This window comes from Cricetulus griseus, unplaced genomic scaffold, assembly GCF_003668045.3.
Source record: "Cricetulus griseus strain 17A/GY unplaced genomic scaffold, alternate assembly CriGri-PICRH-1.0 unplaced_scaffold_1, whole genome shotgun sequence".
NCBI classification, from domain to species: domain Eukaryota; kingdom Metazoa; phylum Chordata; class Mammalia; order Rodentia; family Cricetidae; genus Cricetulus; species Cricetulus griseus.
In genome coordinates this window covers 4,213,265-4,231,721 of record NW_023276808.1, presented here as the reverse complement: position 1 = coordinate 4,231,721, position 18,457 = coordinate 4,213,265, and the positions used below count along the sequence as shown (strand labels likewise).

The following is an 18,457-nucleotide window of genomic DNA, read 5'->3' as shown; positions in this document are numbered from 1 at the left end:
AAATCAACTCAAAGTGGACCAAACACTTGGACCTAAGACCTAACCATGTTAACCTCAGACATACAAGGAATAAAAAGCCTGATAACATTGGCTTTAGCAATGATACCTTGGATAACAGGAATAACGGCATAAAAAACAGGCATAATGGCTCACACATGTAACCCATAACTTAGGAGGCTGAGGCAGGAGGTCAGCATTGAGTTAAAGAACAGTTGACACAGCCAATTGAGTTTGAGTGTGGTCAGAAAGCTATGTCGTGAAACCTCATGACCAAACCCAGATACCATACAAATTGGAACAACCTGAGAAAGCCTCATATATTGCTCATTAAAATTTAATATCAGGTTTGTACCAGAAATACTACTTGATAGGGAAAAGGCTGTCAAAACAGGAAAGAGAAAAACGTATCCCAAAATTATTGTACATGACAGACACATTTTTACTGAGAAAAAAAATGTAAAAGAAATCTCTTAGGGTAAGGGGAACAAGAAGGACACACAAGATATATTACTTATTATTTGGGGGATTAAATAAAAAGATGTTTGTTACAGTGGTCTTTTGTTTTCTTTTCAAAACAGGGTTTCTCTGTGAATCCCAAGCTGTCCTGGAGATTATTTTGTAGACCAAGATGGAGACAACCTCATAGAACTTCCTCAACCTCCCGAATATTGGGAATAAAAGCCTGTGCAACAACACAAACTGTTGGTGTCCTTTATACATTTTTAATATATTTTTTTGGGATTTTCAAGACAGGGTTTTTTCTGTATTGCTTTGGACCCTGTCCTGGCACTAGCTCTGTAGACCAGGCTGGCTTCGAGCTCAGAAATTTATCTGACTCTGCCTCCTGAGAGCTGGGATTAAAGGCATGCACCACAAATGCCTGGGTCTATATACGTTTTTATAACTGAAATATTTTGTAAGTAACAAAGGAAATAATAGCACACAGAAAATGCAATTCTGCCTAATAACAATTGTTGGTATCCTGGTTTCTCCCTCTCCCTGGGTCCTGGGTAACCTGACCATGTTCCAGCTCCCAACTCCTCTCCTTCTCCTGTCCTGGTGGATTCTGCTGAGCACTGGCCTATCACTCCATGCCACGACTCTCCAGAGCCTGTGCCTTTTACATAGGGAACCTTTTGTGGTTCCCAGGCCTCTCTTATACTTGGGGTCCCTCCATGCCCTGGGATTGAACTTCTCTGCTCTTCTCCAGGTGACCTTCCCTTGCCCTGGGATCTGTCTTTGACAGGTGATTTCTCCTTGCTGACAGCTGTCAAATATTGCATGGCTATGTGGAGCATGCATTAAGAAGCTTCATAAGGACTCTGCATGCAGAGGCCATGAGGAGTCAGCCAAAAGGCAGCCACATGAATCCAGTTTCCAGGGCCGGAACTGCTGAGACTTGTTCTAAACCTCTCCATTACTCTTCATAAGCAAGCATCAACTTCATGTTCTCTGTCTCTTTCCATTTCTTCTCTTTATTGTTTAACACCTAAGACTCTCTTAGTTCCCTTCCCCAATAAACCTCATGTGTGTTTTTTGAGTGTGATGGATCATGTTTCATTATCCAGAGTTTCATTAAAGTAAAACAACAACAACAAACTACTGACTATAATCTGTGGAATAACTGTTAACAGTTCATCTGTTTGGGCTAGAACAATAGCTCAGGTTAGGGCACATCTAGATTTTCCAGAGAACTGGATTTATATTTCTATCCCCAACGCTCATGGCTCTCAATAACCAGTAACTACAGCTGCTAGTCCTGGTAATTTCTCCTCATCTTCATGGACACTTGATAGGGCTTCACTCTGTAGCCCTTGCTGTTCTCAAACTCACAGATGCACCTGCCTCTGTGTTCAGAGTGCTGAGATCAAAGGCTTCAACCACCACTGCCTAGCTAAATTCTCTTTTTATGTGTATTTGTTTTCTTGTTGATTAAAAAATATTCCCCAATTAAGTAACTACAGAAAAGCTCCAGAGTGCAGTCATTAAGTGTCTTTGGCTAGACTGGAGGTAACTGGCACACTTCCTTTGTGACACCTAGATTAACAACTTGGCCACCAGTAGGGTCTGGTGGCTCAAGATTGAAATGCTTCTCACTCCAGCACTCAGCAGGCTAAAGCTGGGACACATCGAGAGTTTGAGGCCAACTGCACAACATAGTAAGTCTCTATCTCAAAATACCAACAAAACGAGAGACACAGTATCACACACCTGTCACCCAGAACTTAGAAGGTAGAGGTAGAATATTCAAGCCTACAAAGTACTTTTGTGCTCCATAGAGAGCTCAAGATGAATGTGCACTACATCAAATCTTGGGTAAGGAAGCAAGGAGCCACAGACATACACAAAAATCACACACCAAAACAGAATGAATCAAAACCTGATCATTTTTTTATTTCTACACTTAGTCACCAGAGTTTAGCAAGCAACAACCTAAGCAATTTAAAAAAATTCAATTTGGTTAATATTTTTGGACACACAAAGTTGCAAGGGCAACTTTGCACAGCATGAAAAGCAGATGTAAGAGACATACACACTAATTTACAGGAAGAACCTCTGTATTTTGGGAAAAATCAATCTCTAACCCTAACAAATATAAAAGAAGTGTTATCCTTTCTCCACAAGTTCAATTTATAGTAGGGTATTGCGGTACTTGTCACCACAATCCATCAATGCCAGCCACCCCAGAGGCTAAGACAATAAATTAGGCTGCCTTATACCCAGAAGTTCCAGAACAGCCATGGCATCATAACAAAAATTTTTAAAAATGAACAATTCAGATAAGCAGTCTGGATGTCAGCCAGGCAGAGAGTTGAGCCACCACAACCACCTTTTACTCACAATTGCCTTTTGACAAAGGCACATAAATGAGAAACATGTTTCACTGTCAGTGCATATAAAGATGGCTGTACTCCATCTTGGCTCAAAGGCAGAGAGTTCAAATCTGTACTCAGGAAGTCATAAAATCTACAGGTGAAAGGTGTGGGTACAGAAAGATGTCTGGTCTTGTCCTTGGCTGTCTTATTCTAAATAAAAACAGACCTGGTCTGAGGTGTGGTTACTCGTAACCCTCAAGTCCATGTAAGGAGGAGAAACTTGAATCTAAGTTGTGGTTACCGAATCTTTGAAGAATCGAGGGAAAAAAGTCTCTTTGCTCCATATATCCGACATCATGTTCCCTTTTTTGGTTAAGGTATATAAGAGTGGTGAAAAATTATCTCATGGCATTCTGTATCAACTAAAACTGTCCTCCCGATTTTATTCTGTGTTTCTGTCTTTGCATTATGGTCTTTAGCTGGCCTTCCTTTAGTCTACAATCCCCCTCTCAGGGGTGACCTTCAGGTTGTTCCAACTGCATCCACAAAAGCACAGCTTCCTCCATTGCACCACATACATGTGCACTTCATAAATCTGCTTTACATATGAGCTTCCAAAGCTTAAATCTAGTTATGTCTACTCGGTTAATTACAGGCTGATAAGCTATTGCATGTAGAATAATGAAAATGAGTGATTGCTCATCCCAAGGTGCATGTAATTCCAAGGAAAGCAACAAAATGCCTGCAAAATAGGTATGAACTTTATTCCCAAACTGAAAGCAGCAGCTGCTGGGTTGGAAGAGGGTGCATAAAATGTATCAGAGAGACAGTCAGCTGGGCTTTGTATTGCTAACAGTGAGACAGATGAGAGCTGAAGCCCATCATTGAGTTAGCAGCAAGCTCTGACATCAAGTGTTATGCCAGGTTTGTGGAGACCCAGACACACCACCCCAAGGATGAGACACAAATGGCACAAATGCAAAGGTTTCTCCTAATTCAAACTAAGTTTGTGTCAGAAGCCTTGAACAATAATTGAGAGGGGCTTTTATAGGAAAAGATCATAATGCTGAAACTCACAAATTACAAAGTCTCCCTGGTGACTTAAGGTCATACAAAGTACAGAGTAAGGCAATAACCATATATTTTGAGGAGGATACATTTAAGTAAGATAATACAGGGGATGGGGGTGTGTGGTTACAGGGTCACAGGGTCTGTCAGTTTTCCCCTGGGCCAAGGAACATTTTCAACCAGCAATTACCAGACAAAGGAATGTTGATATTGGTGGTGGACAGTCACTCCCCTTTTCTGAGAGTAGGACTAAAGGGGCAGTCATGCCATTTCCCAGTTAAGAAGTCCTAAAAAGTTCCCTTTTTAGGATCCAAGTTTTTAAACTTTTATTAACTTTAATTTTTGGTCCTTCACAAGGAGGCCTTTGATAAAGTGCCTCAGAGCAGTGGCTGGAAGTGTGTTCCAGAAAGAACTGGAGGAAAGGACTTGGAGACAGAGGTGCCTACAAAGGGGTTTGCTTTTTAGGGCAGGAGAGATTGGGTGGCTGGTATAATGAAGCAGGAAAATCAATCAGGAACAACACAAGGTAAACACCTCTCCTGGAGCTGGACACATGGACTCCTTTGAATCAGATGAAATGGAGATGTCAGGGAGTCCAGGGAGGAACAGGTATTACATGCTGTGTCTGGGGGAAGCCCCAACCATTTCATCATCTCATTTCAAGCCAGAATGAGAGGTGGCTGTAGGTGGGGGTGAGGGGAAATAAAAAATTCTTTGGTTGCAACTGCACTGGGAGGATTAGGATCTACTGCCTATGTCTAATGCTATTTGGCTGTTCATGAGGCTTTCAGTGGGCTCACATGTTCTCACAGCTGAACTCTCAGCACAGGATAAATTGTCAGAATTTTGGCTATATTTGTGAGTACATGCCAACGCCAGCACCAGCACCTATAACCATTCTGGACTTGCTTTAGGTGCCATCAGTTATCAAGGTCATGTGGGCTCTGCCAGGGTGGATGCTTGAACCAGCAGTTTGGAAATTCCCTCACTGGGTTTTCCTACTGGGCATGGCCCTGGCTGTGGATTGGCTGTGTCACGAAGCAGCCACTCTCAGTTGGCCTGGGTCCTGCAGCATCGTCTGAGACTAGGAAGCTGCTGCCAGAATGGGGTAACTATAAGCCATGAGGTTCAAGCACCCAGTTCCAGCATATGCCAGCTCAGCACTGTGCTCATGACCTGATTGTTCTGCCTGGTCCGGGTCCTGCCCTCATGTCCTCTCCATGCCACAGCCATGGGAATGGGATCCAAAGATTGCTGTAGAAAACCAAGGGAGCCCAAGGGTAAAGCCTTCCTGTTATGTTTAAAAACCCCAGTTAGTGGAAAGGAAATGGGAAACCCAAGGTTAGTGATAAAATGATTCAATCAGGCTGAATTAATAAATACATGTTTCATGTGAGCAAATCATTTCTGGGTGGCCCTATGAGAATAGTAAATCAAAAATCCAGAGGTGAAAGCTGAGGTGGGGGATTTTAGGAGTTGGAGCCTCAAATGTTGGGCCTTTTTAGTGCAGAGACTGAACTGAGGTAAATCAAGGGAAGGGTCCTCCCCTGGCACCCTGAGGGCAGGGCTTTGAACAGTGCTATTTGCACCTCACTGTTATGGATGAAGCTTCACCCTACCTAGCTTCTCTACCTCCTGAAGGAAATACACAGTATAGAGCTAGGGGAATACTTCTTCACCAATAACTCCTGCCAAATGTGAGCCCACTAAGTCATGACTCACCCCCTCCCTACATACTCCCTTGTCAACCAAAGAAACCAGACTTAAACTGCTTCACCCTATCTAGTTTCTCTACCTACTCAAGGAAATACACAGTATAGTAGCTAGGGGAATACTTCTCCACCAATAACTTCTGCTGAATGTGAGCCCACCAAGGCATGACACATCCCTCACTACATACTGCCTTGTCAATCAAAAAAAAAAACAGATTTAAACTGACACCCCTATACCCAGGGAATATGGGTTGTTTATTTGGAAGCCCTGCCAGCATCAATAGCTATAAAAAGACGTTGGAATGTTTGGTTGCCCACTTCCCAACCCCGCCCTCAAGTAGCCAAGGATGAGCCATCACCTGGAGTCACCTCAGTCCAGACACTGCCTGCTATTTCTGGCTCCATCCCCAGGGGTTTGAAAATGTCCCCACTTCAGGATTCACCTCATGGTTTCTAGTTTTCTGTTACCCTGTGGCAACACAGGAATTCTTTGATCAGATTAAACCATTGTGCTGTGTCTCTTCTGCTCTACTGTTCCTGTCCCACAGGCCTCAAAGGCCAATCAGAACCTCTAGAAGACAGACCAATCAGATGGGAGTGATCTTGACTCTCATATGCTGTGCATTTGGGTCTGCGTACATGACCAAAAGGTGGAGAATATGTGGCATTCTCTCTCTCTCTCTCTCTCTCTCTCTCTCTCTCTCTCTCTCTCTTGGATTGTGGACCCATTCAGAAGGGTCCATCTTCCAGAGGAGGAAAGCCTTGGGGGATATTTACTAATATCTTTCTAAGGTGGTCCCCAATAAAACACACACACACACTTATCATTTATTTTGTGTCTGATTAACTCAGTAAAACCCCGTCTTCACGTGAAATATTTTATTGAAACTCAAGACAAGTATGAAGTCTTTACCAAATAGTTTACATGAATTGGATTTTCTCTTCCATAAGTTCTTTCCGATTACCTGATATCAAGATGATACAAAAAACACTTATATTATGTCCAGGGTTAGAGATATGGTTTAGCAAATTTGTGGAATGTTCCTTGCCAGGGCCGAGATCAAGTTTGTTAGAACTTTCTGTAGTTTCAGCTACAAGAACCCTCAAGGGTCTAAACTTCATGAGAACAAGCATGAACAGTCAGGAACCCACACATAGACATCACATAATTAAAATTAAATCAACTCTCTATCCAAACAGATTTTCCCATGTGAATATTGTCTCTTGTAATCAGTCGTGCCTGTAACCCAGGTGTTGAGGCATTTAAAGACTTAACAGTTTCCCTTCATCCTGAATTGGTTCATGTAACAGAAGCAAAAATGCAGGATTAAAGTTAGAGAAATCAATAGATCTGATTGATGTTTTTATGCAATTAAATAATAGTGTGTAATCAAAATGGTTAACTTTTAAATGAAGTCATAGGACTTTGTTCACTTGAGTTTGCATGTGCAAAGAAAGTAGACATCACAATGTTTGAGCAGATTGTTGACAGTTTTCAGATGTTTTTTCTCTCCAGAAACTTGTGTAACTAAATGGGTGTAGGCTGAAGATTGCACAAAATTCTTTACATTAAGATTCCCAGCAGGATGAATTTTCTCGGCCCTCAAAGTTTTGTGTGATATGCAAAGTGCACAACTTTACCACAATGCTTACATTTATAGGGTTTCTCTGCAGTATAATTTTTCAAGATTTTTAAGACTGATGATACAGCCATTGGCCTTTCCACATTGATTTCATTCTTAGGGCCTTTCCCCAGTATGTGTTGTTTTATGTCTTTGAAGGCTACTAACACGTGAAAAAGCTTTACCACATTGATTACATTCATAGGGTTTCTCTCCTGTATGGGTTATTTTATGATATTGGAGACTACTGACCTGTGAAAAGGCTTTACCACATTGGTTACATTCATAGGGTTTCTCTCCTGTATGTGTTCTTTTATGTGCTTGTAGACTATTGACATGTGAAAAGGCTTTACCACATTGATTACATACACAGGGTTTCTCTCCAATATGTGTTCTTTTATGTATTTGAAAAGTCCTGTGATGAGCAAAGGCTTTACCACACTGACTGCATTCATAGGGTTTCTCTCCAGTGTGAGTTCTTTTATGTATTTGAAGAGTACTGTGATGAGCAAAGGCTTTACCACACTGATTGCATTTGTAGGGTTTCTCTCCTGTATGAGTTCTTGTATGCATTTGAAGATAACTGTGCTGAGCAAAAGCTTTACCACACTGATTACATTCATAGGGTTTCTCGCCAGTGTGTGTTCTTTTATGCATTTCAAGATGACAGTGGTAAGGAAAGACTTTACCACAATGATTACATTCATATTGTTTCTCTCCTGTATGTGTTCTTTTATGTATTTGAAGATGACTGAGCTGAGCAAAGGCTTTTCCACAGTGATTGCATTCACATGGTTTCTCTCCAGCATGTGTTCTTTTATGCCTTTGAAGATGACTGTTATATGCAAAGACTTCAACACATTGTGTATATACAGAAGGCTTCTCTCTAATATGGCTTCTTTCATACCTGAAAGAAAAAGGGGCATATGTGCATGCCTTACCATATTCAATACAATCTTGAATATTGATATCTGTATTAATATTACAATTTTTTAAATTATAAAGAAAAATAAGGTCTTAAAATCTTATCTCTATTTTTCCACTTATGTTTTTCCCTATTTTAAGGAGTGTTTAGTATATTTCAAGATACCTGTGAACGTATAATACTTTATGATATGTTTCTTATTTTCAGAAGTTCTCTACAGGAGAGTTTTCATATATTGAAGAGAACTGGAAAAATTCATTACTTAATCAAACTTATTGTATGTTTAAATTATTCTACTCTATGAGACACACTACATTTGCTATTGACCTGGAAAAAACAGAAGTATTTACACAGTCCTAGAGTCATAGGGCTTTTCTGCAGAGGGAGATTGTGGATGAATTTTCAATGAATCTGGAAAACAAATTAATTGTACACTTGAATCAAATTCAACAATTATGCTGAAAATGGGTACTACTGCATGTCTTTTAAATATACTATGAGAGAGGTGTTCTATGTCCTCCATATCCCTTTGCTTACATGACTTGTATCCTGACTAATATGTGATATACCTAGTAAATAAAGATTACAAAGAAGAGGCTTCCACATTTAATTCACTTTGACTTTCTGTTCCTTATAGACATGTGTTAGAGCCATTAATGTTTCTCTGCAGGAACTGCTCCTTGACTCTTAAAAATAATTGCTACTGTCATGAAACTTATAAAAGTAACGGTAAGTACATAAGTAACATTAGCTTTTCTAAGGAGTATTTGCTTAATGGAAGGGTTGGAGATATGCTTATCACCTCAACCACCTTAAACTTTTAGTAATATATGTAGTCTAAAATAACTGGAATTACAGTTCTACAGCATAGCTCTCATGGTGCATTGATTCAAATGGTAATTTCTCAACCTTGCAGATGAAAATTACCTTCCATGTCTTTTAGAACTTGCACAATGTTCTTCGATGTTATGACCATCCCAACTGTATCCTAAAACATAATACCATAAAATGTATATTAACTAGTGCAAAGTTGCATTATTTAAGTTAAAGTCTTTAGTGAATTTTAGAACTTTGACTGATTTATTTACAACATTCTAGTTTCTCTCTCAATAAAATTAAAGAAGAGCATCAATAACCAAGTAACTGTTGTCCTATTATTTTTAAATATGAAGGAAAATTCAGTCTTACCTATATCAGTGAGGTTCTTGTAGGTCTCCAGCATCACATCTTTGTAGAGATTCTTCTGAGAAGTGTTCATCAAAGTCCACTCTTCACACGTGAAGTTGATATGCACATCATCATACGTCAAGGCATTCTAAAATATCACATACATATGTGCAACTGAAATCATCATACTGACCATATTGTAAATGTATGATTCCATAGAAAATTATATTATGATGTGTTATATTTATGCAGGATACAGAGAATAGCAACTGATGAAATTTGCTAATACAAGGGAGAACAGTATTTCAACTTTCCTGCTTCACTGAAATATCTAAGAGATATAGTAGTCATGTAGACTGAAGATGGATGCCCAATGCTACAAAATAGATTGGGTGATGTTTCAGACAGTCATTTGTAAAGTCTCTATCATTTGTAAAGTCTGGGAAGTTGCTTGCAGTGCATTTCCTGTTTACATAGGTAGTAGTAATTCCTCCTTTGGTCTTCGATGGAATTGAACACTAGACAGTTATACTTGAAGTTTTTATTTAGTTTTTGAAGAAATGTATTGATAAAACTGTGAGTTCACTAAGGTAAGCCAGGTAATAAAGTATTTTCTCTGAATTTAAAAAATGCAATCTAATTCTTACATGATAAATTTTGATGTTGTATATAGTTTTAGTATATTAAAGTTGAAATATTTCTTTTCATGTAGATAAAAACAGGGAACTGCAGAATATTACGTTAATATGTGTTGCTTCTGCTTATATTGCATTTGTTTAGTGAATCTGTTACTCTTTGGTTGCCTAAAATATCTGTTGGTCTAATAAAGAACTGAATGTTCAACATATTGGGAGGAAAGGACTGGCAATGTTGGCAGTAAGACGGGAGAAAGTGGAGGAGAAATATGGGAGTATAAAATGAAGGCAAAAGAATAGCAGAGGACACCAGCAGGCAGTCACTCAAATACCCTGAAAGCCGTGAACTAAGAAGTAAAGAAAGGTATAAAGAATAGAGAAAGATAAAAGCCCAGATGTAAAAGGCATAGAGGATAATTCAAGAAATTGTGGCTATAAAGAAGCCAAGGTAAGGCCATGCATTTATAAGAATAAAACTCTGTGTGTAGGATTTGTTTGAAAACTAGCTGGAAGGACATCAAAAGAGCAAAGAAAACAACAACAGCCTCAATTATCAAAGCTTCATGCAATGAACTCTAAGTCTACTCAATGGGTTTCTAACTCTGCCAAACATAGCTGTCTGAGACTATGCTGAACTATAACCACAGACTAAGAACCACTGTCCTTAAAATTGATTCTTTCTTGTTTGTAGGACCAACACATAATGAGTTATCCTTCAAAGTTTGACTTCTTTCTTAGAGCTTATTTGTTTATTTATTTATTTATTATATACAATATTCTGCTTCCATGTACATCTGATCACCATAAGAGTGCACCAGATCTCAAAATGGATGGTTGTGAGACACCATCTGGTTCCTGGGAATTGAACGCAGGACCACTTGAATAGCACCAGTGCTCTTAACCTCTGAGCAATCTGCCCAGCCCAAGTTTGACTTATTAATGGAGATAGACACTAACAGACTTAGACCACAGTTGTAGCAGATTTTGTTTGACATTGCTTCCTGGGAGTAGAAATTAATTTGCTTACATCAACCATAAATCAAAGATTTAGCAGGCTGTTGCTTACCCTTGGGGAAACTGGATAGGCTTCCACTATATTGCAATATCCTTCTCTTATAATGCCAATGAACTCCTTGAAAATTTCTGCCTGTTTAGCACTTGATTGCCATCTAAAACTACCTTTTCTTTTTCACTTATTTCTACCCTATTCGTTTTGTTCTCTGTAGACATGACTTACTGTATGAATCAACAACAATGAACATCCAACATATTAAATATTACCTTTAAGGAAGGAGCCCATTATCTTTTAAATTCTGCACTATTATGTTTCCAAGGGGATAGGCGGAATAAGAAATATTTTAGAGTCAAAATCTTTGACCACACAAATGACCTCTTGATTAATTTTTTTCCGCAATCTATTTCTGACTGAAATCCTATTATCTCAATCTCTTACATTCTGCCATTATTCATATAATCCCCATCTTCCTAGCACTACAGGAAAGGCAAATTACAAATTTCAATGTTTTTTCCACCTAAAGTCTTGGTATCATCCACATTCTTCCAAAAGATAACATTTCCAGCTCTTACTTGGCAATGAAAACCACTTTTGGTATTCTATTATTTGTAAGTTGCATTTATGTTGTTGTAATTAAATCCTCTTACCAAAGCATCTCAGGCAGTGAATGTGTTTATTTAGCTCATTGTGTCAGATAATTCTCCACCATTTTATGAGCTTAGGAATAGAAACTTGGATCAAAAATTGAAGGCATACCCCATGAGCAAGTACTGTTTCCTGACTTTCTTTTTTTCTTTTCCAGGCCCATTTTCTTAGGGACATTGCCATCCTTAGTGGAGGAGTCTTTCCACATCAATCAACATATTATGTCACGGACATAGCAGTTCTTGGCTGTTATGAACAAAGCCACTACAAACATAGTTGAGAAACTGCCTTTGTGGTAGGATTGAGGAACATTTTTGGGTACATGCCCATAAGTGGCATATCTGGGTGTTGAGGTAGATTGACTCCAAATTTTCTGAGGTTTGCATCTTGATTTCCACAGATGTTGTAAAAGTTTACACTTATAAGTCAAGGAATCTCCTTGCTACTTTTCCTTTGCCATCATAGGTTGTAATTTGTCTTATTTATCTTAATCGCCCTGAAAGCTGCATGAAAATAAGTGAAAGTAGTTTTGATAAGGACTTCAGTGATGGCTAAGGATGGTGTAATGTTATTCAATATTTCCCAGCTAGTTTAGGTTCCTCTGCTGAACATTCTATATAGAAATATATTCTACTATAATCTGAATATTTGTGTAGTTGTTGTCCAGTTTCTTTAGTTATTATAGTGAATGAGGCAACACAGAAGCACATGGACTAGAATGGTAAATACACTTATAAGTGGATACTAGAATTTAAGTAAAATACAATTCCAGTATCACAGTTAATCACCGTAAAATCCAAAGATGCAGACAGACTTAGTAAGTAGAACAGCTCTAGGGGAGTGTGTTGATAAATTCCTTGTACAAATTAAGCTTGTCTGAAGAAAAAAAGATGGAGTTTGCCACTAGCTAATCATAGAGGTCTAGAGGTCTGTACAGATGGCTGGCAGAAGCAGGAAGTGAAATGGGTTTCCAGAGATAGATATACATTGGCTAAGGAGAGAGCAGATATGAGCAAAAAGAAACAGAAAATCGCACTTTTCCACTTGGAAACTAGTGAGGTAAAGGTGGCTTTGGCTTACACCTTCTCTATCATCTCTCAGCATTTTGCTCTATATCTTACTCCAGGTTTTTAAGAACTCCAATTACAGGGGAGATCCATGGATCCCTCTGGGTGTAATAAAAAATGAGATTTTCTTGATTCAATGATGGCATGTAGAGACGTGACTGGAAAATATCAGGTGAGTAAGGATGAGGCAGAGAGAAAAGAGATGGGAAGACATGACTGCAATGGGGAGCTTTTAACAGGGGTTGTGGAAACAGTGCAATCAGAATTTCCCAGAACCTGTAAGGGTGAGTCCTTGGTGGGGACTCTTAGTAATCAACAATAAAAGAAGCTGAACCATCCATCTTCTGTAAACACATAAGCCTCCCATTATTGGATAGGGACACTAAGGCAGCCACAAAATTGTAGAATCAAACCTGCCTGCAAAATATTCTGGTGCAATGGTGGATCAGATCTTCTACACTGTCCAACAAATGAATGCTTAAACTTGAAGCTCTAACTCTGAGAGGAAAATCATGCCTGATAGTACCTGAACAGCTGAGGAGTCAGAACATGAATGGCTTAAAGAACTATTTTAGAACAAAAAAAATATTGAACAAGAAACAAGTTAATGAAAGGATTCCTAAGTATATTCTGCTATAATTACAAATTGGTGCTTAGCCCAATTGTTATCAGAGAGGCTTCTCTCAGCAGCTGATAGAAACACATGGTGAGATCCCTACCCAAACATTAGCTTCAGCTCTAGGAATCCTGTGGAAGGAGTCAGGGCGGGGCGGGGCATTGCAGGATCCAGAGGGATTGCATAAAACAGGAGAAAATGCTCCACAGAATGAACTGAAAAAGGTTCAAAGGGATTTGCTTATGTGATTCCTACCAGTACGTCTTGTGGTGACTCTTTTTAGAGCTCTTGGGGCTATTTTCCTTCTACTGAGTTACCTTTGGTCAGCCTTGTATGAGGGTTTGTGCTTAGATTTATTTACTTTGTCATGATGTTAGGTTGATATACATGGGAAGCCTTCTCTTTTCTGAAGAGAAAAAGAGTAGCAGTGGATTTGGTAATGGAGATTGGAGACAGGGCTGGAATGAGTACAGGCAGGGGAAGCTTTCTATTTACACCAAGTTCAATTATCGTCATAACCTATAATAACCCCAAAAGCTCAAATTTCTGAATTCTCCTCTGATACTCAAGACAGTCTCTTGAGTATCACATTTTGTAAAATCAAGAAACTAATTAAGGATTTCCAACATACACTGATGGGTACAGAGTATATTCACATTCATAATAAGAGGAAGATGGCTGTATTCCAGCCCCAAACTCAGGAAGACAGCCCTTATTCATGTGTATGTCCCACCAGCAAGAATAACAGGTATGGGAGAGCTCTTGGTCCCCAGACTTATAGCTGGGAAACCAGCATAGGACAGATCTAGACTCCCTGAATGTGCGTGTCAGTGAGGAGATCTTGGAAATCTATGGGGCCCCTTGTAGTGGATCAGTACTTATCCATAGCATAGGAATGGACTTTGAGAGCCCATCCCACATGGAGGGATATTCCCTGAGCCTAGACACAAGAGGTTTGTCATTGGCCCTATCACAAAGTATATGACAGACTTTGAAGACCCTCTATGGAAGGCCTCACACTTGCTGGGGAGCCAAAATGGTATGGGATAAGTATGGTGTTAGTAGTGGGGGGCATGGGAGGGAGAGGGAACTGGAATTAACATGTAAAATAATCTTTTTAATTAAAACTAAAAAGAATTACAGGTAAGGTGATTCACCAGCTCATGAAACTTCCATAGTACCTACATTCCCAGACAGAGTACTCCAACATCTCATTAGCTGCCACCCTCAAATCCATGACCCCACGAACAAATTGGATTAATATCCTCTGCTCAAGTGCAATTCACCCAAGTCAGAAGAACAAGTAGGCAAACTGAGGCAGAGACACCCTTCTGGACCAGAGTTAATGGCAGTTATCTGAAATACACTGTTTCCTCTGGAGTGGATATTCTCCATTCTTTAAATATCCCACATCACTATTTAGAATCCAAATCCCTCCTCATCTCTGTGTTGTAGCCTCCAACTATAGAAGAATCCCTGTACTTGAACAAAGGATAGACCATTTGCCAGAAGTCGATATGGGCCACGTTACCACAGAACTTACACAGTCTCTCCATGCCCAATCAACATTATCACCAGTTTCTATAGGGGTCACCCTAACCACACCTCCTGGGGCTGGCTACAGGTGTACCTGGCCATGACCACTAGTGCATGAATAGTGTGATGAGAAACTAATTTAGGAGTCGGCGACATATATGGAAAAGCCCCTCTCTTTTCTCTGCTGCTTCAGCTTGCTGTGCTTTCCTGCCAGTTGGCTAGGGAGCTCTGTAAGCCAGTCATATATATATATATATATATATATATATATATATATATATCCATTACCTGATTATGCATTGGTAACTCACCAATAAGGTTCTCTGCTCTCTTCCCTTTTTACATCCTCAAACTTTGGCACTACTCCCTTCTGGAACAAAGACCACACATACCTACAGGAAGATTTCCAGCCAAAACACTGCGGTAAGAACCACTGTTCAATCATGGGCCACGCAGATCAGAAGATCATAGAGCAAATAGAAGTCAAGAAAATACACCCTTCCAACAAAGGAAAACTGAGAAATCAGCACCTAGACCTGATATCACCTGAAAGCAAGACAACCAGACACCAGCATAAAAATACAACCAAAAGCCACCAGAGCAATAAATCACTACCAGATTCTGGATATCCTACTATAGTAAGCGATTGCTATTCCAACACATTTGAAGCCCAATTAATACCAAATTTATAAAGAGGACAGAAGTCCTTAAAGTTGAAGTGAGTTAATAAACCCTTAAAAAATTCAGGGAAAGTATAATTGGAATATTGGAAAAAATTAATAAATCACTTAAGGAAAGTCAAAAAACAAACTCATAAACAGTTGATGAAATGAATGAATCTGTTCAAGAACTGAAAATCAATACAGAAGCAATAAAATGACAATTGAAGGAGTTAGGGAAATGGAAATCCATGTAATCCATCAGGACCTACAGAGGCAAGCCTCAGTAACAGCATACAAGACATGAAACCGAATTTCAAGCTTTGAATGTATCATTTATGAAATGGGATATCCAGAACATCTGCAATACTATGAAAACATCAAATGTAAGAATAACAGGAATAGAATGAGAATAAACTCAGGTTGAACTCCCAGCGAGTAGTTTCAAAAATTCATAGTCAAGATTTTCCTAAATTAAAGAAGCATATTGGAGAACACAGCCAACAGTATTGCAGAGGCTCACAGGGTCTGCATCAGGATTGATGGGGATGTCCTTCTGTATATATGCTTCTATTATTTGTTGATGAATAAAACAATGTTTGACTAAAGAGGCAAGAAAGTATGCAAGGCTAGGAGAGGAGGAGGATTTTGGAAATGGTGGGCAGAGAGAGTCCACCTGAGACAGATATGATGTAGCCAGCAAAGAATCAACAGGTTTGGTCATTCTCCAGTAAGCCAAGGCCACGTGGAAATACAAATATTTATAAAATGGGTTAAAAATTAAGACAGAATTAGCCAATAAGAAGCCCTAGTGATCAGCCAAAAGTTTAATAATATGGCATATGTGTGCTTGACTAGTGCTGTAGGCCGGCAGTCCCTGGCAGGACAAGAAAATCCAGCAGCACATGTGTTCTGTTATTGTAATATATCCAGGTGTTTTTGGTAACTACTGACAGTAGAAGTTGGTGTGTGTCTATGACTCTCTTGCATGCTGTTGGAATTCTTTCCTCCTGCTAGTTCACTTCATCCAGCTTTGATAGGAACATTCATGTCTTGTCAAATTGCAATTAATTATGCAGAGTTTTGGTTATATCTATGGATATGTTCCCTACTTAGAAAGTAAATAGAGGAGGACCTAGTGGAGAGGGGAGCAGTGGAGACAACTTTGATGAGTGGAGATAGGGGAAAATGCAGATGGGATATATTTTATGAGAGAAGAATACATTTAAAAAATAAAGAAAGGAATTGCGCATAATGAGAAAAGATTAACTAAAGCACTAATGTATGTTGATTCTACTATTAATTTTAATCACCCTGTGTTCACAATCAGGAGTCAGAGAATGATAAATGTTGGGCCTTGTTATAAAATCATATACCAATAACATTGATTAGAATGTTGCTATTACTTCTAGAAGAGGAAAGAATCTTCTCTTCTCAATAAACTTGATATACAAGCTAATGTCTCATAAACATACTACAGAGAATAATCTGATTTAGATAAGCCCTCATAGTTGTGCCTGCAGAAGTGTCCCTTCACTGAATCTAGATTTTTATTAATTTTCAAATCAATATTAAACACCCCCAAAAATCTGATATAATTTTCTTTGTTGACAGAGAAAACCTTCATAATTTAGTGATATCTCAAATACCAATTGGTCATGCTTGTTTCTTAAAATACAAAACCTTTTGGGTCTGGATTTACTATTTTCCCAGATGTAAACAGCAATTTTCTGAGGATTACAAGGACAGAATTGTGAACCTCATGTAGAGTAAGTCATAGTGCAGAAGTCTTCTGACACATGTTTTTACAATATTAAATCAGAATCCCAGACAAGTCTGAGCAAGAACTGACCTATAAACTTTTTACCAAAAATAAGGAGAGAAACAGAGAGACAGAGACAAATAGATGTAGAGATTGAGGCATACACATCAGAAAAGAGAGAGAGAGAGAGAGAGAGAGAGAGAGAGAGAGAGAGGACTCCCTAACCCAATGACATGTAACTTACAATGTAACCAAAATTGTCCCATGTCTTTGTATCAATTCGTAAGTGTGGTTCACTCTCTCAAAATCACACTGTATCAAAATTCAATCTTCCTAATAATATCTGCAGTAAATCCTTGATAAAAATCTTTTTTTACTGAGGTGTTTTGATGAGAGGCAGAAGAGGTTATCTCTGTAAATTCCAGGTGTGTTACATAATGAGTTCCAGGTCAGACAAGGTTTAGAAAAAGTCTGTATCTCAAAATAGACTCACTACAAAAATGTCTACTTAATAAACTTTAGAATTGTGAGAATGATTAATAGATAAAGTAATTACCTTACAACTATCCCTTCACAGCCAGGGGTGGTGACATATGACTCTAATACCACCATTCAGGAGGAAGAGGCTGGTGAATTTCTGTAAGTTTTATATGAGTCTGGTTTACAAGAGCTAATTACAGGATAGCCTACAAAGCCACAAAGAAACCCTGTCTCAAAAACAAACAAATAATTATATAAATAAAATAAAAACAAAACAACTATGTATTCACTTTTGCATTCTCAAGACAGCTGCTACAGTACATTCCTGTAATCCAATGCTTTCATGACAGACAAAATGGAGACAAAAGATATCCTACCAAGTCTATTTATGTGGCATGGCAACCTAGAGATCCTGTCTCAAACATGCTAACTGTAAAACACAAACACCTAAAAGTGTTCTTTGATATTTACACCCAAACCATGACACATATACCCAACTCCCACACATAAAGAATCACATAAATACAAACAGACATAAGTAAATAAATTATAAAAGTATAATAGGATGTTTTGGAACACAGCCTTTATTCCAATACATGGGCAGCAGAGACAAGCAAATTTCTGTGAATTCATCTCCATTATGAGTTCAAGGACAGAATAAAATATGGAGAGAAACCCTGTCTCAACATAAAATTCCAACTCTCATTATCATTGACTCATCATGAAATCCTT

General features: G+C 38.8%; 1 protein-coding gene across 1 annotated transcript in view; it reads right to left on the bottom strand.

The window, feature by feature from the left end:
* LOC107977609 (zinc finger protein 431-like) overlaps positions 1 to 9,447 on the bottom strand; it is a 156,707-nt gene extending 147,260 nt beyond the window's left edge. Inside the window, exons 1-3 of the mRNA XM_035453572.1 lie at positions 9,332 to 9,447; positions 9,071 to 9,131; positions 7,389 to 8,125 (exon numbers count right to left, since the gene is read on the bottom strand). Of these exons, the coding sequence (XP_035309463.1) occupies positions 7,389 to 8,125; positions 9,071 to 9,131; positions 9,332 to 9,401 (868 nt within the window). The 5' untranslated portion in view covers positions 9,402 to 9,447. The remainder of the gene's footprint in view (positions 1 to 7,388; positions 8,126 to 9,070; positions 9,132 to 9,331) is intronic.
* Positions 9,448 to 18,457: the final 9,010 nt, after the last annotated feature.